We start from the raw sequence: 25,691 nt of genomic DNA, 5'->3' as shown, positions 1-25,691 counted from the left end.
ACAACTGCCATAGGCGATCAGAGCCTGTGGGCCAGGAGGAGGGACCAAGAGGTCGGCCAGGCCATTCCCCTCCGCTCGCCAGCCTTGCCCTTGGCGCTGGTCGACCTGTGTGTGTGGGATGATGGGGGGCAGGGCCTTGGCCTGGCGCCATTGCATGCCCAGCCACCCACCCTGGGTTTCCCCTAGTTCCCCATTCGCCATGAGGGATTAGAGCAGGGGTGGGCAAACTTTTTGACTCGAGGGCCACAATGGGTTCTTAAACTGGACCGGAGGGCCGGAACAAAAGCATGGATTGAGTGTTTGTGTGAACTAATATAAATTCAAAGTAAACATCATTACATAAAAGGGTACGGTCTTTTTTTTCAATAGTTTTATTCATTTCAAACGGGCCGGATCCGGCCCGTATCCGGCCCGTGGGCCTAGTTTGCCCATGCTGGATTAGAGCCTGCAGGCCAGGGAGAGGGTCCGCTATTCCCACCCACTCGCTGGCCCACCCCAACAGGGAATTGGCCCTCTGTGTGTGGGGGGACTGGCAGGGCAGAGGCCTTGGCCTGGCATGGTCCGTGTCCCCTGCCACCCACCTCTGGCTCCCCATTCGCCATTGGGCGATGGGAGCTGCTGGCTAGGGAAGGGACTGAGAGGTGGAGTGGTCATTCTTGCTACCACACCCCAGCCGCCCGGGGCCCGCTGTTCAGTCGTTGGAATGGTCGTGACGGCCCTAGGCTATTATTAGTATAGACAGCTAAGATTTGGAAGCAACCCAAGTGCCCATCAGTAGGTGGGTGGATAAAATTTGTGGTACATTTACCCTTTGCAACAACATGGATGGACCTGGAGAGTATTATGCTAAGTGAAATAACCAGTCAGATAAAGACAAGTATCACATGATTTCACTCATATGTGGAATCTAATAACAAAATGAACTAACAAACAAAATAGAAACAGACTCATTGAATGAGAATAGACTGACAGCTGTCAGATGGAAGTGGGTTGTGAGGCTTGGTGAAAAGGTGAAGGGATTAAGCAAAAAAAAAAAAAAAAACACCAAAAAAAACATAGACACAGAAAACAGCATGGTGATTACAAGAGGGAGCTAGAAAAGGGTATGGGGAGGGGGCGGATAAATGGTGATAGAAGGAAACTGGACCTGGGGTGGTGAAGACACAATACAATATACAGTTGATGTAACCTGACTTGTACACCTGAAACCTATATAATTTTATTAAGCAATGTCACACCAATAAATTCAATAAAATAAAAAGAATTTTTAAAAGTCACACTAGGTATTTAAAGAATTGTTTATGGAAATATTTAGCATCAATATTTGTAACTTACTTCCAATACCTCAGCAAAAAAGCCTATATTTGAAAAAAATGTCAAAATACTAAAAATTGTTAAAATCAAGGTGATATTTATGGTATTATACTATTCTCTTTACTTTTCTGAATGTCTGGGTATCTTCATGATAGAAAGAGAGAAAACCCTATGTGTGTTTGGGGGTATGCTTTCCAGGAGCTCAGTGTAATGGAGGAGGCAGAGGTGAAGAGATAAATAGAATCTGGAGTGATAGGGGGAAGCCTGGGGCACTCTGGGCCTACAGAGGAGTCTCAAAATCAGGCTGATTTGGAGAGGGTGGTTCAGGAATTGTTGGCCAGGCAAAGGTGACCCTTAAGCTAATGTGTTTTAACATCAGTTCTATTACAAAAGTAATGCATGCCCATTGTTGAAATGAGTAAGCCAAGTCGCATGCACGGAGAGACTGGCATTGCAGGCAGATGGACTCTCTGTATCAAGTAACAACAACAAGAGAAAAAACATGGAATATTGAGGAGACAGAAAGTAGTTCTCAAGCTACAGAGGATGCTCTGAGATAAAGTGAGATGGTATATGTGGCCCAGCCAGTGTGGCTCAGTAGGAACCAAGAGGTCACAGTTCAATTCCCGGTCAGGGCACTTGCACAGGTTGCAGGTTTGGTCCCTAGTGTGGGGCATGCGGGAGGCAGCCAATCAAAGATTCTCATCATTGATGTTTCTATCTCTCTCTCTCCCTTTCCCTCTCCCTTCCTCTATGAAATCAATAAAACTATATTAAAAGAAAATTTAAAAATCAAAAAAAAAGAGAGGGTAATATAATTAAAGCAGATCAGTCAAGGTCTGAACTTTACCCTGAAGGCCATGAAGAGCTACTGAATGAAGCATTCAGTAGAGGACTGGCATGCTCAGTGCTTTAAGAAAGTCCAGTCTTCCAACAATGAGGAAGAAAAGTGACAATGGAGGCCAGGAAACCCAGGTAATATGAGAGGAAAGGGCAACTTTGTGTAATGTGTCCCCAAAGGATATACCCTCTGTCAATCATCAGCCAGCACTGGGCACAAAAAAAGTGGCTTTTGATGTGTCACCCCACAGAGGTATTTTCCTTCCTTCAATCAGCTGCCAGCCTGAAGGGGGACCTTTATATGTAACTTTTTGAAAATTGCACAAAGGTTCCCACTGAGTGTGAGAATTACACAAAAGAGCTGCTTCACTGGGCTGATGCAGCCCTGTATGGCTTGGTTTGGCATCACACGCCTTGCAGCCCAACCCCAACTTGGTTCAGTGCCACGGGCCTTGTGTAACTACACACAAACAATCACACTGCTTAGGTCTGAATCCAAAATGTGTGACCTTGAGGGTGGTACTTTAAGCTGCTCTGTGCTTCCCCTTCCCCATCTCTAAGATGTACCCTACAGTTACTGTGTGGATTAATTAGCAAGCATTTAGTAGGGTGCTGGGCACAAAGTCACTAAGTGTTAAAAAACTCTTGATTATTATTATTGTTTTAAGAACCTACTTCTGAAATAAACTTCAAGAAGTAAAAGTAGTTTTGAAGTGAGGCTTGCAGAATGATGTTGACTTTCTTACCACTGGAGTTTGTTTCAGAATCAGAGTCACTGTCACTATCGTCAGAATACTTCTTGTGTTTTCTTTTGGATGATTTTTTCTTTCTCCTTTTCTTGGACCTTTCTTTTGAATGACTAGACTTCTTCTCTTTTCTTCTACACAAAATACAAATTAAAACTAACCTCTAAAGAAGTATTTCTGAGTATCAATTTTATTATATTTGAAATACTGTCAAGGCAAAGATGATGGGTAAACTGAGTAAAAGCAAAGTTTAATGTTCAATTATTTACAAACTTATTTTACCTCCCCAATATAAAAAGCTCTGCTCTGGCCAGGTGGCTCCTTTGGCTGGAGCCTCATCCAGTACACATTCCCAGTCAGGGCACATACCTAAGTTTCGTGATGGATCCCAGTTTGGGGAACATACAGGTGGCAATGGATCAATGTTTCTCTTTCTCTCTCTAAAAAACAAATCAATAAAGCCCTGGCTGGTATGGCTCAATTGGTTGGGCATCATCCCTTGCACGGAGAGGTGGGCTGGTTTGATTCCCAGTCAGGCCATAAGCCTGTATTGGGGACTCTATCCCCAGTAGGGGGCGTGTGAGAGGCAGCTGATTGATGTTGCACTCTTCTCCCTTTCTCTCTCTCCAAAAATCAATAAACTATTCTTTAAAAAATACATATCAATAAGAACATATCCTCGGATGAGGATTTTTTTAAAGTGTTCTGAATTTTAAAAATATCTTCTGAAGTGGTGCTTTTCGTTGAATCTTCATCCTCTACTGTGTATGTTCATCAGAGCTGAATTTAAAGAAGATGGTTATAAAAATTAGAAATATAAACCATGGAATATAAAAACGTAAAATTAAAATATTTCAGTAATGACATTGACTGCCCAAGAACCTTTAAAAGCAAACACTGGAATAACTTTGTAAGAATACAGTTCAATAGTCTACCACCTTCATAATAATATAATTATTTACACTTGCATAATGCTTTAGAGCAGGGGTCCTCAAACTACGGCCCGCGGGCCACATGCAAATACAAATATTGTATTTGTTCCCGTTTTGGTTTTTTACCTCAAAATAAGATATGTGCAGTGTGCATAGGAATTTGTTCATAGTTTTTTTTTTTAAACTATAGTCTGGCCCTCCAACGGTCTGAGGGACAGTGAACTGGCCCCCTGTTTAAAAAGTTTGAGGACTCCTGCTTTAGAGTTTACAAAGTGCTATTCAAACTGACAGCAGCATGTAAGATTAATATTTTCAGAAGAAGCCTCAGAACAAATGTAGGGAACCATAAGGAAAGATTAAAGAAAGTAGTTATAAGAAGATCAAGAAGAACCTCACACAGAACAGTACAAACACATTTCATTCTGCTGTAGAAAGTTCTGAAAATAAGTTATTAAAATTCTATAACAGTTTAAAAATGGTATTTTTATATCTTATAATCTTTTCCTCTGGGGATCGAATTTGGAATAACTTAGGCATCACTTGGAAAATTATTTTTTTTTTAAAAAAATATTTTTATTGATTTCAAAGAGGAAGGGAAAGGGAAAAAGAGAAATATCAACGACGAGAGCCCGAAACCAGGGCATATGCCCTGCCTAGGAATTGAACCATGGGCTCCTGATTCATAGGTTGATGCTCAACCAATGAGCCACACAGGCCAGGCTGAAAAGTTATTTTTAGGGTTCCTTCTAACTCGAATTCTATTTCAGATTGTTATAAGGATATCTGTAAGAACAAGTTTCTGATAATAATGCTTTATCACCCTGTCACAAATTACAAAGTTTACGTGTGAAGTACATTTTCTCAACTCAACCTAAAGTAGAAACAGCAGCTTATGAATAGCACCAAAGAGAAAAGAAATAAGTAAAAAGAAGCATTAAGACTTCAGATAATATTAGATATAGGAAAGTTAAGTAAACAAAACCATACCAGTACATTCATTGTTAAAATACCTTTGTAATGCTAACATCTGGCATGCAGTCTACCATTGGGTTAGTTAAGAAAAAATAATTCAAAATAACAACATATATATGTATTTTTGTTGTTAATCCTCACCTGCACATATTTTCCCATTGATTTTTTAGAGAGAGTGGGAGGGAATGAGAGAGAGAGAGAGAGGGAGAGAGAGAGAGAGAGAGAGAGAGAGAGAGAGAGAGAGAGAGACATTGATGTAGAGAGATTGGTTGCCTCCCGCAAGTGACTAGGCCTAGGTACATGGCCTTGACTAGAACTGAACCCAGGACTGGGCCTTTCAGTCCATGGGCCGATGCCCTATCCACTAAGCCAAACTGGCCAGGGCTAAATGTATTATTTGCTTTAACACTGAACCCTTTTATGAATAAGAAATTAGCACTCTGGATTATAATTTAAAGAGAACAATTAGCATGGTAAAATCCACTGGCAGCATGTTTTAATTCTTAGGTATGTTTCATGTTTTTAAAACTTTAGGGATATAAAAGAATAAGTCACACGAAATAAGAAAAATGTGAGATGTACTTAAAGCTCTTTACTTAATATAAAATTTAACAATAGATTCTGGACTTAACAAGTATTATAAAATTTTAAAAATATTTTTAAAGAAATTACTCTGATTCAGGATAGTATTAGTCAGCTAGGGCTGCCATAATAAAATACCACAGACTGGGTGGTTAAACAACAGAAATTATTTGCTCGCAGTTCTGGAGGTTAGAAGTTGAAGATTAAGGTACCATCAAGGTTGGTTTCTAGTGAGACCTCTCTTCCTGGCTTATAGGCTCTTGCCTTCTCCCTGTGACCTCCTGTGGTCTTTCCTCTGTGCACTCCTGTTGGGCATGAGGGTGGGGAGGAGAGATATCTCTGGTGTCTCTTCCTTTTCTAATAAGTCCTTTCAAGTCAGGGCCCATCCTTATGCCATCATTTAGCCTAATTACCTCCTTAAAGACCCTATGATCAAATAGTCACTTTGAGGGCTAGACTTCAACATATGAATTTGGGGGTGAGGGGTTCACATTCAGTCTATAACAAGATTCTTTGGAGAAAGTCCTCATACTTCAGGAACTCTCAATTCTTCAATCCTCTCTCAATCTCTCAGAATATATAGGCACGTCAATAACTCAATGGCTGAATTCTGTTTTATCCGTGTGTGTGCGCGCGTGCGTGAAATTCAATAGATCCAGTTAAGTCCAAGTATCTCTTCTCATTTTAAACTTTGATAAAACTTGGTATAAATGTAAACTCAACATTTAGGATTTGATGTTCTGATACCAAATGGTACAGACCACAAACAGCCTGAGAGGCTGGGCCAGAAATGCAGCCTGGGAGCCTATCAAGTGCATCCTTTCTGTCACCGGCATGACATAGCTCCCAACTGCTCATGTGACAGAAACAGTTTTACATTGGGAAATAACTGCATTTGTTTACACACATTTATAAAATAAAATAAAAAAGTCTGTTTCCGTTTGGTTAAAACTTTAGTTTTCAGAAACCCAGGAATTAGTAAAAAATGAAGCACTAGAAAATAAACGGAGCTCTGAAAAAAAAGTTCCATGTAACAAAAATTAAAATCTATGAAATTCATTCAGGGTTTCCTTCCTGTTTTTTCCTTTAATTCCTTTATATTTGTCATTTTTTTGTTTTAATTTTTGCAGTTACTCATAAACTGAAAACAAACAACAGGGTCTCAAATTCCCAAAGTTTAGCTATGTCTCTATTTGTGTTTTTTAAATCTTTACCAAGTAAATATATGTGGTTTCATTGTTTGAATAAATTTATTTTTACTTCTTTATTCAGGGAAAAAGATACAACTGTGCAAGGTTGGAATGCAATGTCTCCCACTTCAAGAAGCAGGCAATCTCCTCCCCCACATCTCTATTCCCCTTGTCTCCTGCAGTCTGCTCTGCAAATGGGCTCCTTGGCCTAGTGCTCTGGTCCCTGCCACCTGTGATTACGCATTGCTTGAGGCCCTAAGGAAGCATCCTGGTGGCCAGCTCACCAAAGCCAACGCAGGGGCTCCCATCCTTAGTGGCCACCACCAGGCACAAGATTTCTAGAGGCACTAGGCTCTTTTGAGGGCCCTCATCCCTCCTCCTTTATCCCCTCTCCCCCTCCCCACCTCACCCCATAGACTAGGCAGGCTTCAGCAAATAGAAACAATTGGGTTCTTTTTTTGTCAAAACAGCAAAACACCAAAAAGGTGTTGAGGGAGGCCTGCTCTTTAATATCCAAGCCACAGGGGAGCTTTCCTGACACCCTGTAACCACAACCTCTTGCCTTTTACCAAGTGGAAAATAAACAAAAAGCAGCCGGAAAAAGAAAAGAAAGAAAAAGAGAAGTAGACAATCTAAAAGTAAACATAAGTAAACATGCAAATATAGTTCTTCTAATATATGAGTGTAGGGGGCAATGGAGCCTGCCAGACTGTAAAGACACACAGTCATTAAGGTGTAAAGCATCAAATTAAGGCCCACTACTATGTGCTGCCTAGAATTCTGGGGAAACCAGTAGGGCATCCAATGGCCTAACGCCAAATTTCCCTCCCCACTTTGCTCCTGCCTATAGGTCCCCTAGCCAAACAACCCTCTTTATCAAAAGATACAGTTCCAGATATGCCTGGGTAGTGAGTCTGAGTACCCTGCCAGTCTGTGGATCTCATTTGTCCAGTGTCAAGTATCCTGTGTTCAGCCTCCCCATAACTCTAAGGAGGACATCCATTCCTCTCTCACCAACAGGGTGAGTAGGAGACCATTAAAATGGTCCCTGCTGCTAACTGGTTTCATCTGTACCCTTAAGATAAATTATCTTCTACATACACAAATGCAAATTTCATCCAAGCTGTTCTTATCTCTTTTGGTTAAGATTCTAAAATAAGAAGCTGTTTTGCCCTGGCTGCCAGTGTGGCTGAGTTGGTTGGAGTGTCATCCTGTACACTGAAAAATTTTGGGTTCAATTCCCAGTCACATAGATGTTTCTTTCTCTCTCCCTTTCCCTCTCTAAAAAAAATAAAAATAAATCAATAAGTTTATCTTCAGGTGAGGATTTAAAGAAAAAGAAGCGGTTTTGTTTTTGATTGACAGACTGGGGGCACCTTTTTGAAACATTTAACTTGGAGAGGTAGGTCTCCACTATAACTCAGAGGACTGTTTTTACATTTCTACTCCCAGGCATGAAATCATAATAGCTAACAAGGAATGTGTATTATGTTCCAGGTATTAAATCATCACAACACTAAAAATGTTAGTATTATTTTTATCCCCTTTTTATAAGAAATGAGTTTAAGGAACTTACCCAATGTTTTGACTTTGTTAAATTAGCATTTGTTAAGTGGATGGTGAGCCAAAGTTCAACAACAGACCACAAGTGTAATTGAAATAGAGTAGTTTATTACTCACAGGTCTGGAAGGACATACACAGCATGCCTGGACAGTCCACATAGGGAGGTCAAGACAGAATACAAATAAAGACGACAGGACCTGGGGCACATGCCTTTATTAAGGTCTGTGGGTGGAGTACTTTAGGGTTCCTGGGCTAGGTCCAGATCAGTCCATTTAAAACAAAAGAGTGAGGTTTTGCTAAACCCCAGGGTGTCTTATCTAAGAGGCCATATAGCACACAGATGCTAGGAGGCAGGGGAGACTGTTGATCACAAGGGCTGCTGGGGAAGTCATATCAGGAACGTACATTTGCTTGTGACTGTGTGTGCTGCTACGTAGCGCATGTGCTTGCATGAGGGGGATAGTGCCGATTTAAGGTCCCTGCAAGCCACTTGGCTGAACAAAATGGATGCTGAGGCAGTAATATCATGGAATAACTTAGCTCAGTGGTTCTCAACCTTGGCTGCACATTAGAATCACCTGGGAATCTTTTTAAAATCCTGATTTCTGGGCCTCATCCTCCGGAAATTCTGTTTCTTTGTTACTAATGTTGTGGCCCCACCCCATAACAAAGAAACAAAATTTCCAGAGGATGAAGCCCAGAAATCAGGATTTTTAAAAGATTCCCAGATGATTCTAATGTGCAGCCAACGTTGAGAACCACTGGATTAGCTAAACTCTCCCCGCACAGGTATTAAGTGGCAAAGCAGGGCTTCAAACTCAGGCAGTCATAATCCTTCAACTATACTCCTTCTCACTGTGCTTTATTACATCTCACTGCTGGAAGAAAACACACACCATCAAGACATGTCCCAGCTGTTGTAATTTCAACCTACCCCTCAATGCCTGGAATGTTTTTAAATTTCTCATTTTTTTAAACACATTCAAGGCACTTAGTATGCTACCTGACATGTTCAGTAAACATTAGAAATGAATACTTACACAGAAATAATTGTAACTCTTTCGTTCTCCTTCTTAAACTAATTTTCCACTCCAATACTCAGTTTCAATAGAGGAAAACTGATCTCACCCTCCCCTCATTCCTCGAGGTCAAGATAGAGACCACTTAACAAGACCCTTTTCAAGGGAGAGTCCTCTGCAATTTAGCACATCACTTTCACCACATTGAGCTAATCATGGCTTGGAGGAAGGTTTTTCTACTTTCCAATTTCAACCCTTAACTTCAATCCTTCCCAACACCCTACAAAGATTTTCCACTTACACATCCTGTTATCATCTCCAACAGATCAATATATATTGGACAAGCAATGGTTGAGCTCTTATTAAGTGACTAGAGTCCCAATGTATGAAATTCCTGCAAGAGTAGGCCTTCCTTCCCCTGGCTGCCAGCACCGGCTTCCCTCCGGCCGCTGGCAGGGAGGCAGGGACCCAGGACCTGGGCTTCCCTCGCAGCCCTGGCTTTGTCTGTAAGGTTGTCTGGAAGAACGTCCAGTCTAATTAGCATATTATGCTTTTATTATTATAGATAAGAACAGCGAATTCTGTGATGAATAACTCACATAACTCCTCCTTCCCACTCAGTATGGTGGAAAATAGAAATTTGTTCAAATAACACAAAGCACATAAATGCTATACATAGGTCTGGGAGCCTTGGCCATATTAGCTACAAGACCAGAGGTGGAAGGGGGTGGGCGTGTGAAGGGAGCTCGGGGCACTGTCTGAAGGGGCCCGAGGATGAGTGAGAATTAAGGGAGAAAAAAGGCCAAAAAGGGGGCTACCATGGGTAGACTGAAGAAAAAATGAAAATAGGTGCAAGGAAGGTAGAAGGAAGCAAAATGCAAATGGTCAAAAGCAGGGTGAAAGATGGAGACTCAGAAAGCAGGGGTGCGCTCCTCAGATCAAAAGCGCGCAGTTCCCACCCACTCCTCCCTGCCCGTGTCCAGCAGCCTAAGCCAGGGCTTGTTGCCTGGGACAGGCAGCCAAGGAGGCAAAAGCGACCCGGCGCCTAGCTCCGCCCTGGAGAACCGTACCTTGAGCTGGAGCAGTGGGGCGGGTTTCCGGGACCTTGGCGGAGGCCACCCAGCTGATGCCCAAGACTACTCGGGTCCCCTGACCGAGAGCTGGGTCCCCCACCCCCACCCCCACCCCCACTCCCCGAACGCGCCGCCTCGCTGCGCCCCAGGCTGTAGGAACTGCAAGGCTTCCCCTTGGAGCCCGAGGCCTGCCTTCCGCCCCGCCCCGCACAGGCTCGAGCGCCAAGCACCAGCGCCATCCTTGTTGCAAAGTAGGTACCACTTTACAGAGCCTAGGAACCCGCCTACCTCCCAGACCACGCCACTGCGCAACCTCCCAAAGCTTGGAGACCGTGGAAACCTTCCTTCCGGGTACATCCGCAAAACCCTTCCCCAGGCTTACGTGGCCTGCGGCGGACGTGAAAGGAGTGTGGGTAATCGTGTGAACAAGCCTCCGTTACAATTGGTTCCGGGCATCCTTGTGGTTCCCCATGGGTCCCCTGACAGGTCCAGATTGGACCAGAGACCATGTCTTTCTCAGCCTTGTACTGGAAGTAACTAAAGGGAAGAATGACAGACCACATGATATATTTCAGAGTGGTCCTATCAACAATAGAGTCAATTCTGCTTGTGTTTCAAGTGCTTTCTGTGCGTTACATATTCTATACTATTGCGTACTAACTGTTTCATATATGTGTATGTATGTATATGTATGTATAAATAATAGATGTATAAATAATATAATAAGTGTAAATAAAATATGTGTGTACATATATACATATAGAAAGAATAAGGGTGGGACAAAAATAAGTTTACAGTTTGTATAGAAAATAACACAATAATTAATAAATGATAATATAAGAATAAACTTTCACATACTCACAGCTGTAAACCTACTTTTGCCCCACCCTATACATAGGAATGGCTACAATATAATTAGGTAGTTATAGGCAGATTTTCAACTGCCTGGAAGGTTGGTGCCCCTAACCACCACCCCCACATTGTTCAAGGGTCAACTGTACATATTTTTAAGTCTATCTGGAATTAAAAGAAAAATCTAAATGTGATAAGAAGAAAATGCACAAAGTATTCAAACTATTTCTTAAGCAGCTGAAATGTTTTATTGTCAGATTTAGCAAAAGGAAATAATGCAGTAGGTCCACTTACATTTGAATTTCAGATACACAACAAATAATGCTTTAGTACAAGTATGTCCCATAAATAATAATACAAATGGTATTTGCATGACTCTTTCCCTGAGTTTATTCCATTCTCTGCTCATACATCATCTTTTCAGAGAGGCGGTCCCTGACCACACTATCTGCAATGGCACCCTCATCATTCTCTGTCCCTTTACACTGTTTAATTTTTTTCAAACACTCATTCCTGTCTGATGTTATATATTTAGGTAATATATACACAAATGTTTAGTGTATGTCTCTCCCCTTTTTAAAAAATATATTTGTATCGATTTCAGATAGGAAAGAAGAGGAGAGAGAGACACACAGAAACATCAATGATGTGAGAGAATCAATGATTGGCTGCCTCCCTTCAGAATCTGAGTTTCATGGACTGAGACTTCATTTTGATGATGACTGTATCCACAGTGCCTACAACATTGCCGGGCACAAAGTAGGTACTAAATTATATGTATTTAATGAACAAATGAATGGATTTTTGTGTCAGTCAGTGTTAATAGTAATTTCATTCTGTCACATATTCATAATCAACCTTGCTGTTTGGTCTTAGTCCTCCATTTAAATAGATTGGCTCACTGCAAAATGTCCATTCTTAATTCTTTTGATTCATTTCTTATTTGATTTCATATTGTCAAATAATTTTTATAACGAACTCATGGGTATTATAGTCCCTCATTTTCTCTATATTTGAAATATGAAACTGTTACAGAATAGTAAGAAGCTAGGAAAATTCCAGGACAAACGGAACAGGGAAACTGAGACATAAACAGCAGTTTGTGGCCACCTAGTAAATCCTATCTTCCCTAAGTGGTCTGCTCTGCTTACCTACAAAAGTTCATTTCCTAACCATTGGATCCCCTTTAATTACAAATAATTTTTAATTTTAGTTTAGTTTTTGCTGAGATAGGGGTGAGTGAAATGGACAGAAGGGAAGAGAAGCTTCCTGTGCTTTGAATTAACAGATTTTCATCATACTTCATTTAAGGTTCCACACTTTTAAGGTCTTTTCGTGAAAGAAACCAAAAGGCAAGGCAATCCTGGGGGCAGCTGTAGTGCTGATCATACTGGTGCAAAAGAAGTTGTATTGAGTGTGTCTTCCAATTGAAATCTGAGTGGTAACCAAAACCCATTTGATATCAAGTGTGGCAGTTACTGCCATTGTGATCTGTATTTCAAAGTTAAGTCCTTTTAGTTTTAGTCAGTTTAGCTACTTAAAGGTAAACAGATCCTAAACTTTCCAGATGTACTTTGTTCTAATACCATATGATTTGATTTATATGTGGTATCTAAAGAACAAAATAAATGAACAAACAAAATAGAAACAGACTTATTGACAAAGGACAGACTGATGGTTGCCAGAGTGGAGGCGGGTTGGAGGACTGGGTGAAAGAGGTGAAGGGATTAAGAAGTACAAATTGGTCCTGACCGGTTTGGCTCAGTGGATAGACTGAAGGGTCCCAGGTTTGATTCCCGTCAAGGGCATGTACCTTGGTTGCAGGCACATCCCCAGTAGGGAGTGTGCAGAAAGCAGCTGAATCGATGTTTCTCTCTCATTGATGTTTCTAACTCTCTATCTCTCCCCTTCTCCCTTCCACTCCGTAAAAAAAAATCAATAAAATATATATTTTTAAAAAGAAGTACAAATTGGCAGTTACAAATTAGTCATGAAAATATAACTTATAGCATAGGGAATATAGTCAATAATATTGCCATAACTATATATGCCAGGTTGGTACTAAAAATATTGGGGGAAACACTTCATAAAGTATATGATTGTCTAATCACTATGCTGTACACCTGAAACCAATACAAAATAATATTGAGTGTAAACTGTAATTGAAAAAATAAAATTTAAAGTTCTTAAAAAAGATGTACTTTAAAAAGGATGTACTTTTTCCTATTTTCTAATATTTTTTGCTACTAAATTTTGAGGGAGAATGACTCAAAAATGGTCATTAATCTGCTAACTAATTTTGTTGAGTACTCAGTTGCCAGGCAAATACTACCATCTATTTTAGTTTCTTTTATAACAACACACTCCTACTTCCCATGAAATGTATTTATATTAAACAATGAAACTTTCATAATTTTAAATCCTAGTTTAACAAAACCAGTCTATATATATATAAAAGGCTAATATGCTAACTGTCCAACCGTTTGACCATTTGACCGCTAGCTATAATGCACACTGACCACCAGGGGCAGACACTCAATGCACAGGCATGGAAACATGGAACAGACTGATGAATCTCAGAGGGAAGGGGGGAGAGGGGAGGGCAGGAAGAAATTAACCAAAGATCTTACATGCATACTAGAGGCCCGGTGCAGAGATTTGTGCACCAGTGGGGTCCCTCAGCCTGGCCTGTGCCCTCTCACAATCCAGGATCCCTTGGGGGATGTCGGACTGCTGGTTTCAGCCCGATCACCACAGGCCAGGCTGAGAGACCCTACCGGTGCATGAATCCGTGCACCAGGCCTCTAGTGATGTAATAAGTCTCACATAGTTTGTTTTCCCACAATATAACATCTTGGAGAAGTAATCAAGTAATTTCATGTGACTTTCTTATTTCCATGTGAAAATACAACTGTATCACACTATTTTAATGCTTTACTATGTGGCTTTACTTTATTGAAGAGAATATAGAATAGATTGGGGATGGATAGATGGGAATATCCTTATCTGATTTAATGTTGAAGAAAATTAGATATAGTTAGATCTGTTTTATCCTGATGAATATTTTCAGTGATGTTTGTTGGAAAGAAGCACAGAGATTCCGACTGAAAGGTAAATAGGTGCAAATTCAAGTTTTTGGAAACAGATGCAATACTATCCTATACATATTTTTTTAAAGAAACTTATACCCATGAGTCCTTTCATTGTCAAAGAAAAAAACCTACTATTTTGGTTCCTTAGTTGAATATGATCATTAACCAACCTAAAGGGAAATATTTTGCTCTCCAAACACCAGTCCTGTTGCTTCATTCATCATGGTACTCAGTTGGAAGTGTATTATGAGAGGATTTTTAAAAAATTACCGCAACTATCCATAGCCAGTTTGGCTCAGTGGATAGAGCATCACCTGCTGACTGAAGGGTCCCCCCTGGTTCGACTCCAGTCAAGGGCATGTATCTTGGTTGCAGGCTCCTCCCTGGCCCAGGGCCCTGGTCGAGGTGTGTGCAGGAGGCAACCAACCAATTGATGTATCGCTCTCACATCAATGTTTCTCTCTCTGTCTCTCCCCCTCCCACTCTCTTTAAAAACCAATGGAAAAATATCCTCAGGTGAGGATTTTAAAAAAATTACCACAACTCATTCATTCATTAAACAATTACTGAACACCTACTATGCAACTGACACTAAAGCCCTCTGAGTAGGAAATGCTATGTAAATAAAAATAATAAATAATGCAAGTGTTAATATTATTCATCATTCAAGGTACAGCTCGAATGTTAGCATTCAATATACTATTCCCTTCTCTGTATTCTATACCTTGTACAAACACTTTGGTCCATGTTCAGGTATCTATCTACTGACCTCTTTGAAAAGGTAGAGACTTGGCTTATTCATGTTTGTATTCTACAGAACCTAGCATAAGATTTGGTACAGATCAAACAAGGTGGTCAGTAAACGACAGTTGGAATGTTACTGTAATGTAGTTATTATCCTACAACTTGAATTATCATAAGTTGATGAAATCTATTTGATTTTATTTATTCAGATTATATTTCAAGGTGGTTTATCATCTAAGAAACAAGCTAATAGAGCAGTTCCAAACTTGCTGAAGAAATGAAACCCGGATAGCCTCTCAAAGTTTTTACGCCTTAGATGCTTAAACTGAATTTAGATGAAAGCGTCTAGCTTCCCTTGCATCCCTAAGGCTCCTCATGACTACACTACCCTATCTTTCCCTTTCCTTTTTCCCACCCTTTCGCCCTCCGGAAAGGGCTGAACGTTCCAAGGGCTTCCCAGGCTTCCTCTGCCCCCTTACGGAAGAAGCCGAAGACTGAGAGAGAGGCGCCAGAGCGGCCCGCCGGCAGCCGGGGCCGTTCCGGAAAGACCCGAGTGCGCTCGGAGTTGGAAGGCGCCTTCGACTAGAGCGCTTCGCCCACGCGCTGTGCCCTCTGTCGGCGGACGTGGGGCAGCGGTTGCAGCGGTGGCGGCAGGAGGCGGCAGCCGCGTCGACGTCGCCCTAGACTGGAGCGACGTTTAAAGAAGGAGCCGAATCGCCGTGGAGTCCGGCCTCTTGTTGTTGGAGGACTCCCACCATTCGGCGCGGCCTGAGGAGGAGAAGCGGCGACGCGGAAAAGCAGGTAAAGAGCCGGCCCGGCTCGGGAGCAGCGAGGGCCGCGCTGCTTCCTCCGTCCCCGGCCACGCCTGCGTCTGCTTCCTCCTCACTTGAACCAGGAAGCGGCCGAGTTGGAGGCTTCGTTCCTCCAGTCCTTTCTTTGTGTGGGCCAGGGAGTGAAGGAGGGGGCGACCCGGGAAGGCCGCGGCGCTGTGTCCTTCGCCGTCAGGGGCCCGGGGGCTGCGGGTGCCCTGGGTAGGCCCGGAGCGTGGGAAGCCTTCCACGGAGGCCCACTTGGCGTTTCCCTTGCACTATAACCTGCCTTTTTGTGCCTCTTTTTCTGCTCCTTGTCCCTACTTTGTTTTAGAGCCTTTCTGCCGGGCCCATCCTCCCCTTCTGTCCTCCTCCGGGGCATAACAATGCCGCCTGCTCGGCCTTATCCCCTCCCAGCACCCCCACCTTCCTCTTCGCCACTTTCTACTTTCCCCAGCTAGCCTTATTACCCCCGCTTTCACTGTGCTGCTCCTACCTCTGCCTGTGTTTGCGAGACGCTGCCCTTTTGCGTGAAAGGGGGTTAAAAACCTTGGTTGCAGCCGGCCGGGTGCAAATGGAGAAGGGCGGGGGGGTGGGGGTGGAGGAAGGAAGATGGGGTTCAGCTGCTGTTGGGAGCCGCGTGTCGGTTTGTTTCACTCCCTTGCAGCGGATGTCGTTTTTCGCTTTTCCACCATCGCTTGCCCCTCCCCCGCACCCCCCAGTCAAGGATTTCTCTCCCAGTGGTGCGGAATGGCTTTTCCACAGTCAGGTCACAAATCAGACCAGTTTGTGCTGTTCCTGGGCCCACCCTAACGGGGAGGAGGGGAAACCTAAACAAAATGAAACCAAGTCCCAGTGTCATCGGAACATGTCCACTTCACGCATTCCTCCATTGGAAAAAAAGAACATTTGCAAATGACAAAAATTGTGAGATCCTATTCAGGAAACCCATCTATCCACTGAAAAGTGACTTCTTTCCAAATCCCCATATTTCTGAAGCCCTGGTTGCTGGCTCGCTGTCCAAAGGTCACCCTTTCTGATGAATGCCTAACCTGGAATTCCTTGGTACTGTTAACAAGCAATGCCTTGTTACTGATGATGATTTAAGTCATTGATCTCTAGACTCTTCACTTTTTAGAAGCTATAATTTTGAAATATTGAGAAGGTATTTGAAATGCCTCTGCCTTTCATGTGTCCAGGGTGTCCCAAAAAATGTATACACATTTTAACAGCTGCTAGCTCAATTTTGAAAATGAAATGCATTTTAATAAACACTGCCTTTATAATTATTCAAAGTGCGTGTATACATTTTTTGGGACATCCTATATATAACTTAAGCACTGCAACAATGGTACTATTTTGGTAATTCTAAAGGGAAATATTAGCAATAGAAGTATTTCTTTACCAAAAGTACTTATCAGCTAATTTATACTAGAGGCCCGATGCACAAAAGTCATGCAAGAATAGGCCTTCCATCCCCCGGCTGCCCTCTGGCACCCAGGACCCAGGCTTCCCTCGTAGCCCCGGCTTCATCCAAAAGGTCGTCAGGGAGGATGTCCGATCTAATTAGCATATTACGCTTTTGTAATTATAGATACTAGAGGCCTGATGCACGAGATTCGTGCACTGGATGGGGGGCCCTCAGCCCTGCCTGTATCTTCTCGCAGTCCAGGAGCCCTTGGAGGATGTCAGACTGGCATGAAGGCAGGAGAGGCTCCTGCCACCGCCGCTTTGCTTGCCAGCCTTGAGCCGGCTTCTGGCTGAGCAGTGCTCCCCCTGTGGAAGAGCATTGAGCATCTGCCCCCTGGTGGTCAGTGCGCATCATAGCAACCGGTTGTTCCACTATTTGGTCGATTTGCATATTAGCCTTATATTATATAGGAGGACTAGAGGCTTAGGTGGGTTCCAGCTGGCCCACCCTGATCGGGTCTGGTCAGGGGGAGGGGCCACAGGAGGTTGGCTGGCCAGCCCTGCCCCCATTCATGGGGGGGGGGCAATCAGGGATGGGGTTGGCTGGGGGGGAGGGGCCGTGGGAGGTTGGCTGGCCTGCCCCGCCCCTGATTGGGCTGGTTGGCCAGCCACAGTGCAAAACATAGCGACTGGTCATTCCAGTCGTTCTGGTCATTTGGCTTTTATATATATAGTTTTATTATATAGGATAGGATAGGGTGTCCCTGAAATATGTATATATAATTTAACAGCTGATAGCTCAATTTTGGAAATGAAATGAAATGTATTTTAATAAATATTGCCTTTATAATTATTCAAAGTGTGTATATACATTTTGGGGGACACCCTATGTATTTTAACAGCTCAGGATCATTGTGACAGGGAATATCTGTTAAGAAGTGCAATAATGTTATTTACTGACATCCCCCCATTTTTTCTAGAGCAATATCTGCACTGTTCCAATAAGCTTATTTTCATTTTCACTAACTCATTTGATGCGAGAATGTTCTCATACCAATGCACATAGTTCTTTACTAACAAAATGTTTTCGTGCAAATAGGCATTAAGAAATGGTAAACTTTTCTTTTCCTTTATCTTACTTTTTTTTATATATATATTTTATTGATTTCTTACAGAGAGGAAGGGAGAGAGATAGAGAGTTAGAAACATCGATGAGAGAGAAACATCGATCAGCTGCCTCCTGCACACCTCCTGGGGATGTGCCCGCAACCCAGGTACATGCCCTTGACCGGAATCGAACCTGGGACCTTTCAGTCTGCAGGCCGACGCTCTATCCACTGAGCCAAACCGGTTTTGGCCTTTATCTTACTTTTTATGGTAGCATCTGTTGACTTCATTTGGCACTCTTTAATATTCCACCTCTGGAGATTGTAAGAGAGGTGAGGGGAAGGAGGAAGGGAATGAAGAAAGGAAAGGATAAGAAAGGTGTTTACTGGTTTATCCTAATGAGGCATCACAATTTAAATAAGAATAGAATAATAATGGGACATTTAGAGGAAATAATTGTCAGTGCTTGTAAATGCTGATTTAGTGATTGGCTGCAGGGAGTATTTTTTTAATATGTTCTTAAAGATAAGTTAAAATTTAGGAAGAGTATATATTTCATACTCATTTTTGTATACATCACGCATAGCAAACTTGTGGCCAGCGGGCCACAAACTTTTCTGACATTTAAATCATTCATTTACAGGTGAAATAACTTTTGTGTTCATGATGAAGGTTTTTCTTTAAAAAGTTTTAAGACAGCTAAAACTTAATTCTTAACTCTTCTTGAGGAGAAAACAAAATTGGAACCAAGAAAATTAATTCTAATATTTAAAAATTGCTTAGTGGTGATGCATGTATTTGAGATGCAAAGGAAGAGATTACTGTTCACATCTGTAGATCAGTTTAAAACTTGCTTCTCAGGGGGAAGTCATGAGATTTGACACATGGTCCAAAACCCAACCCATATGAACAATTTATATAAAAGCCAAAAAGTTATGCCAAACTTCAGTTAAAACTTGAACAAATTATTTAATGATGCTGTAGCTAAAATTCTGAATGGTAAAATACTTTTGCTTTTCTTTCCTAATATTCTTTCACCTGTACCTTCTCCCTTTCTCTAATAGGCATGGAGAGTAGAAAACTGATTTCTGCTACAGACATTCAATACTCTGGCAGTCTGCTGAACTCCTTGAATGAGCAACGTGGCCATGGACTCTTCTGTGATGTTACCGTTATTGTGGAAGATCGAAAATTCCGGGCCCACAGGAATATTCTTTCTGCTTCTAGTACTTACTTCCATCAGCTCTTCTCAGTTGCTGGGCAAGTTGTTGAACTAAGCTTTATAAGAGCAGAGATCTTTGCAGAAATTCTCAATTATATCTATAGTTCTAAAATTGTTCGTGTTAGATCAGATTTACTGGATGAGTTAATTAAATCAGGGCAGTTGTTAGGAGTTAAGTTTATAGCAGAGCTTGGTGTCCCATTGTCACAGGTTAAAAGCATCTCACGTACAGCTCAGGATGGTAATTCAGAAACCTTACCTCCTGGTTCTAGTGACAAGAACCTTGAAGTACAAAAATCAAAAGACGAAACCCAAGATAATGGGGCAACTATAATGCCTATTATAACAGAGTCTTTTTCCTTATCTGCTGAAGATTATGAGACAAAAAAGATTATTGTTACTGATTCAGATGATGATGATGACGACGTTATTTTCTGCTCTGAGATTCTGCCTGCAAAGGAGACTTTGCCAAGTACCAGTGCAGTGGCACAGGCCCAGCCTAACTCAGGCTCTGTTGCTATTTCAGATGCTGCACCTTGTGCTAGCAATAACTCCCCCCCTTTAACAAATAACACACCTCCTCAGAAACTTCCTACTCCTGTGAACCAGGCAACTCTGAGCCAGACACAAGGAAGTGAAAAAGTGCTGGTATCTTCTGCCCAGACACATCTGACTCCTAACATCATTTTGTTAAATCAGGCACCACATACTACGCCACCAAATGTCAGTCCTTCACTTCCAAATCATATGTCTCCTTCAATCAATTTACTTGTGCAGAATCAGCAGACACCAAACAGTACTGTTTTGAAAGGAAACAAGGCCAATGACGACGAGGAGGAGGAAATTATAGATGATGATGACGACACTATTAGCTCCAGTCCAGATTCGGCTGTCAGTAATACATCTTTGGTCCCACAGGCTGATACTCCCAAAAATGCCACTTTTGATGGATCTCTGGTACAGAAGATGCAGATCCCTACACTTCTGCAAGAGCCACTTTCCAATTCTTTAAAAGTTTCAGATATAATTACTAGAAACACTAATGATCCAGGTTTAGAATCAAAACATCTAATGGAGGGTCAGAAGATCATTACTTTAGATACAGCTACTGAAATTGAAGGCTTGTCAACTGGTTGCAAAGTTTATGCAAATATTGGTGAAGATACTTATGACATAGTGATCCCTGTCAAAGATGACCCTGATGAAGGGGAGGCCAGACTTGAGAATGAGATACCAAAAACAATTAGCAGTGAGCCGGCCAACAAACGAATGAAAGTAAAACATGATGATCACTATGAGTTAATAGTAGATGGAAGGGTCTATTATATCTGTATTGTATGCAAAAGGTCATATGTCTGTCTGACAAGCTTGCGGAGACATTTTAACATTCATTCTTGGGAAAAGAAGTATCCTTGCCGTTACTGTGAGAAGGTATTTCCTCTTGCAGAATATCGCACAAAGCATGAAATTCATCACACAGGAGAACGAAGATATCAATGTTTGGCTTGTGGCAAATCTTTCATCAACTATCAATTTATGTCTTCACACATAAAGTCAGTTCATAGTCAAGATCCTTCTGGAGACTCAAAGCTTTATCGTTTACATCCATGCAGGTCTTTACAGATCAGACAATACGCATACCTTTCTGATAGGTCAGGCACTGTGCCTGTAATGAAGGATGATGGTATTGGGTATAAGGTTGATGCTGGGAAAGAACCTCCAGTAGGGACCACATCCACTCCTCAGAACAAGCCAATGACCTGGGAAGATATTTTTATTCAGCAGGAAAATGATTCAATTTTCAAACAGAATGTAACAGATGGCAGTACTGAGTTTGAATTTATAATACCAGAATCTTACTGAACTCCTTTGAAATATCAAAGTTTTGGTTTGGATTAAGGGGTAGGGCTTTCAGAAGACCTATAAAACAAATTAAGAAATTTTATGTGACACGTCATCTGAAGGTAGTTTAGTTGAATTATTTGTTGATAATTTTTAGAAGCAAATTATTCTGAAAGTTTGTAGAGATTGAGAAGTCCCACCCCCAAGTATCTGTTTATATAGATAGCTGTCAGCTCATTTAAAAGGGGCAAATAAAGCTTGGAGAGATAGTTTCCAGAATAGAATTTGAAGAGTCTGAATGTTTTTTGAAAATAACTGGAGTTATTAGCATACCCTAGTATATCTTAAACTTTCCCCTTCTATGTTAGCACTTTACTGCTCAATTCTCAATTTTCTTAATATTGAGACTATAAATGTGTGTTGTGTTTGTATATGGCATAAAAAGTAAACAAGAACTTCTGAAGTTGTTCTGGAAATTTTTGAAACAAGGTTCCGCGTGGTTGTGTGTTCTGCTAGTCCAAATGGATAGCAACCTCCTGCCTCCTTCCATGAAAATGGCCATGCAGTCAAGTCTCATCAGAAGAATTAGTTTAGCTCATTAGATTTAAATCTTGCTTTTATTGCCATAGTGTGGAAAAGACTTTGGTGGCTGGGACTAGTGTATATATATCTTTGCTATGTGGTCTCTGTGGTAAAAAAATACTAATCTCGGTAATGCAGACTGGAGGAGATGAAAAGTTCTGTTGCATTATTTTTTGAATTTTTGCTCTTACATGTTAGAAGCAGAGTGGGAGTGATTGGATTATTGCCTTTTTGTTCATTATGGTTAAAAATAGTCCCATGAAAATTTTCAAATTTTGAATCTGTAAGCCACCAAAATAAATCTTTAATTCTGTATAAATCTTTATACATGATACGTTCCAGAAATGAGACTCCTACATATTTTGGGTAGGAGGCTACTGGCATATATTTTTCAATGTTCATATTACTTAGAATCTCTAATAGGAAGTTTTCATTTGAAATAGCTGAATCAGTAATCTAGTACTTTCTTATCAGCAGGACCTTTTAGGTTTTTACCCTTTCGAAAATAAGCTCCATTCCATCTGCAAATTGTTGCAATGTTATAGCAATCAGACACTATATATGGAATGTAATATAGGCCTGTTGATCCCCATTTATCTTGAGACCAGTAAATACCACCTTTCTTCCTTTTTAAATGACACATATTTAAACATTTAGAAAATAAAGTAAAAACTTATTGAAGTGTTAGAACTAAAAGGAAGCAGGTTGGAAAATATAGCCTAGCATTTATAACAAGATTAACTTGTTGAACTTCTTCTGTAAGTGACTTTGCAAAGAAAAAATTTTAATAGATACTGAAAAAGATTGTTGTGCATAGTTATTAGCCATGTGTAACTTTGCTTAAGTATTTCTTAATTCAACATAGATATTTTCTTTCTCCTTAACAATGTATTTTTAAAAATAGTCTATTTCTTGACTTCAAACTTAAAGCTTTAATCGTAATTTCTCATGTATACATCATTCTTCCGATGGTAAACTAGATTTGAAGATAATGGTTTCAGTGTTTCTAAAGTTGGTAGCTGAGGGTATCAGGCATCAGTATTTGCAATAATACAAGGAGAAAGAAAAAGTAATCTATTGCTTACTGAGGCTTAGAATGATGTACATCTGTTTTCTGTTCTGTGAGTCTATATTGTCAAAAACCATTTTGTAAACTAATCCTTGGAAAATTTTAAATTACCTTATAACTCAAGACTCGGCAATCTCTGGATTCACAATATCTGTTTCCTTTCTGTGTAGATGTTGATACCATTACTCTTTGGTTATAGGTGCATTCTGAAATATTTTCAGTAGAAATTTGAGTTTCATTAATGCTATTTCACCAGTTAGACGTAATTACTCTACAAGTGTGTGATACTGATGCCAGCAGGGCTTCCAGACTTTTTAGACTTAAGTGCTAGGTAAATTAGTTTGTCATCATAAAACTTGGTATTTCCTATGGGCTATTATGTCAAACCAGGAATTCTATAATGGAACACTATCCATTCTGAGTAATATGGATATTATTTTTTGCTTCTGCTGTGCTTTATGTAAATTCTGAGTCTTGAGATTTAAACTGTGCCTACCAAGGTATCTTCCGGAGTTTGGGGGGAGGAGGAAAACCAGAAAATTAAATGGTATTTTTGCCAGAAGACTCTTACTTGCATGTATATCAGGGTCTTCAGTTTTTCTAGACGTTTATTTGAAGTTTGGAATTCCATGTGGAATATTCTAGTAAAGGGTTAACACCCTTTACTCCCAGTATTTATTAGGTTGGAAATCTGCAGCAAGACATTGTATAAAACTTATCGTGGGTTTTCTTATTTTACCCTTAGTTTTCTGGCTATTGAACTTCACTTTTTCTTTCAAGTTTGCATCAAATTTGGTTCTGTGATAAATTACCCATAAATATTCTAGATAGGAACTATTTGAAATAGCAGTTTGTTAAGATGACAGAAAGTGAACTGCTCAAACTAAGTGAAGATGTTTAAATGATCATTATCATTTCGGTGGTAATTATTCCCCACATGCAACTACTATGAGGAATTAATGCTGCAGTGTTTCCTATTGTACCAAAAAAGATAAAACAAATGGTAAAAATGACCCAAGGTATTTTGTATGGTCAAGGCATGCATATTCTAAAAAATTAATTGCTATTCAATAGCACTGGCTTCCTCACCTCTGTCAATCATATGAAACCTTGTTCATTTTCACCTAATGCTGTAATATTCATACTTGTACAATCTTCCCTATCATGACTTTTAAGTTCTACATTTCAACTGTTACCTGATATTAGTTCGTAGAGATTCATATGGCAAAAATAAAATGTTTTGTGATTTTTGAGTGCATTTTTTTTACAAGACTATCTGTCAGAAGTTATATAGACCTTTATATTCTGTTGTTTTTTCAATTTTTTGTAGCAGGAGATTGGAGCTACTTATCTGATGACAGCAAGATAGAATTCTTCATTAGGTTTTATACTGGTTATTTGCATGCCCAATGTATCTTGAACCCTGATAGTCAAAAGTGAGTCGGCTGCTGTCTATCACTTTAGAGCAACAATTTTCAACCTTTTTCATCTCATGCCACACATAAACTAATTACTAAAATTCTGTGCCACACCAAAAAACATCTATTTTTTTGCCAATATAACAAAAAATAGGCATAATTTTGGTTTATTCACACTGGGCAGGTAGTGTGGTAGCTGGTGTCAGTTTTTTTTTATTTGACAATCTAAGGGAAAAGAGGTCAGTGTCCCTGACTAAATAGGTACTGCGTGTTTTAAAAATTCTTGTGGCACACGGGTTGAAAATCACTGCTTTAGAACATTTGTGACAACCTTTGTAGTTTCCATGAAGACGTATGTAAGTGGATAAGGAGGAGGAAAATTTTATTATTTTGAAACATCACAAAAGCAGTCTGGATTTCCAACATGGCAGTGATAAAGATTTTAAGCAACATCCAGTTTATAGGTTCTGGATTAATATTTTAATATTTCATGCCCAGTTCAATACTTTAAAGCAGAATTAGGAATAAAGCAGTAAAGATTACAAAATGCAGTCAAGGTACATATTGGAAATACAAATTCCTTCATTACAGCAAATGTTTTGCAAAATAGTAAAGCAGCAAATATTAATTTTTCTAAGGTAACATACACTTCATGTAATTTGATGTAATAAAAAAGAAGCTGCTCAAATTAAGTGTTACAAAATCTGTACTGTTTCAAGTTATTTTGTAAAGTAAGAAAAATACATAGAAGTGAGCCAGAATTTTAACACTTTAAGAAATGTAATAAATGTAGGATATATTGTGTAATGGTGCCTTTAAAAAATTAGATACAGATTCACTAAAGCAAAAGGTAAAGTGTAAACAGCAAAATATTTAATTGAATATTACAAGTTGATACTTGTAAGTCAATTGGTTATTAGTCCCTTTTGAAATCCAATAGAATTTTAATGTGCTCAGAACTATAGAAAATAATAGTAATTTTATATAACACAAAAAGATTATAGTTTTTCAGATTTGAAATCTGGATGAGACATCGTTCATGGTGCTGAAAATTAAACTGAATGTCTTGCAAACATTTACTATGAACAGTGAGTGCACTTGTGCCTTGATAATTCTTGATGGCTGGGTGTCTGCAAGGTAGATGGGAGCACCAGCATTTGCCTGCTAACTCTAATCCATCAAGTCAGGAGGTAGCTAAATTGGCTGGAAAATTTTCCAGTATGTTCTGTTTGCAGAACTATCTAATTAGGTACCCTCCTATAGCCTCTGTATTTTTACATGATACAAGTCTAGGGTTATCGATCTTTTAAAA

At 40.3% G+C, this 25,691-nt stretch overlaps 2 protein-coding genes across 3 annotated transcripts in view; one reads left to right on the top strand and one right to left on the bottom strand.

Moving 5' to 3' along the window:
- Nucleotides 1-3,062: 3,062 nt before the first annotated feature.
- The window catches only part of TMEM255A (transmembrane protein 255A), a 77,967-nt gene continuing 55,338 nt past the window's right edge, over nucleotides 3,063-25,691 (bottom strand). The window contains exon 10 of the mRNA XM_059679483.1: nucleotides 3,063-3,680. Within this exon, the coding sequence (XP_059535466.1) occupies nucleotides 3,675-3,680 (6 nt within the window). The 3' untranslated portion in view covers nucleotides 3,063-3,674. The remainder of the gene's footprint in view (nucleotides 3,681-25,691) is intronic.
- Nucleotides 15,485-24,219, top strand: ZBTB33 (zinc finger and BTB domain containing 33). 2 transcript variants are annotated; one of them, XM_059679476.1, is made up of 3 exons: nucleotides 15,485-15,721; nucleotides 17,324-17,539; nucleotides 19,311-24,219. In XM_059679476.1, exon 3 carries the CDS (start codon nucleotides 19,313-19,315, stop codon nucleotides 21,329-21,331), a length of 2,019 nt encoding a protein of 672 aa, XP_059535459.1. In that variant the 5' UTR covers nucleotides 15,485-15,721; nucleotides 17,324-17,539; nucleotides 19,311-19,312; the 3' UTR covers nucleotides 21,332-24,219. The 2 variants fall into 2 exon arrangements, with proteins under 2 accessions (XP_059535459.1, XP_059535458.1); XM_059679475.1 differs by lacking the exon at nucleotides 17,324-17,539 and having other exon boundaries at nucleotides 15,487-15,721.

This window comes from Myotis daubentonii, chromosome X (genome assembly GCF_963259705.1).
Source record: "Myotis daubentonii chromosome X, mMyoDau2.1, whole genome shotgun sequence".
Taxonomy (NCBI): Eukaryota; Metazoa; Chordata; class Mammalia; order Chiroptera; family Vespertilionidae; genus Myotis; species Myotis daubentonii.
The sequence above is the reverse complement of the archived record's forward strand: the minus strand, read 5'-3'. Positions and strand labels throughout refer to the sequence as shown.

Coding starts and splice junctions, on each gene's coding strand:
- ZBTB33 (XM_059679476.1), top strand. CDS start 19,313: ATGGAGAGTAGAAAACTGATTTCTGCTACAGACATTCAATACTCTGGC.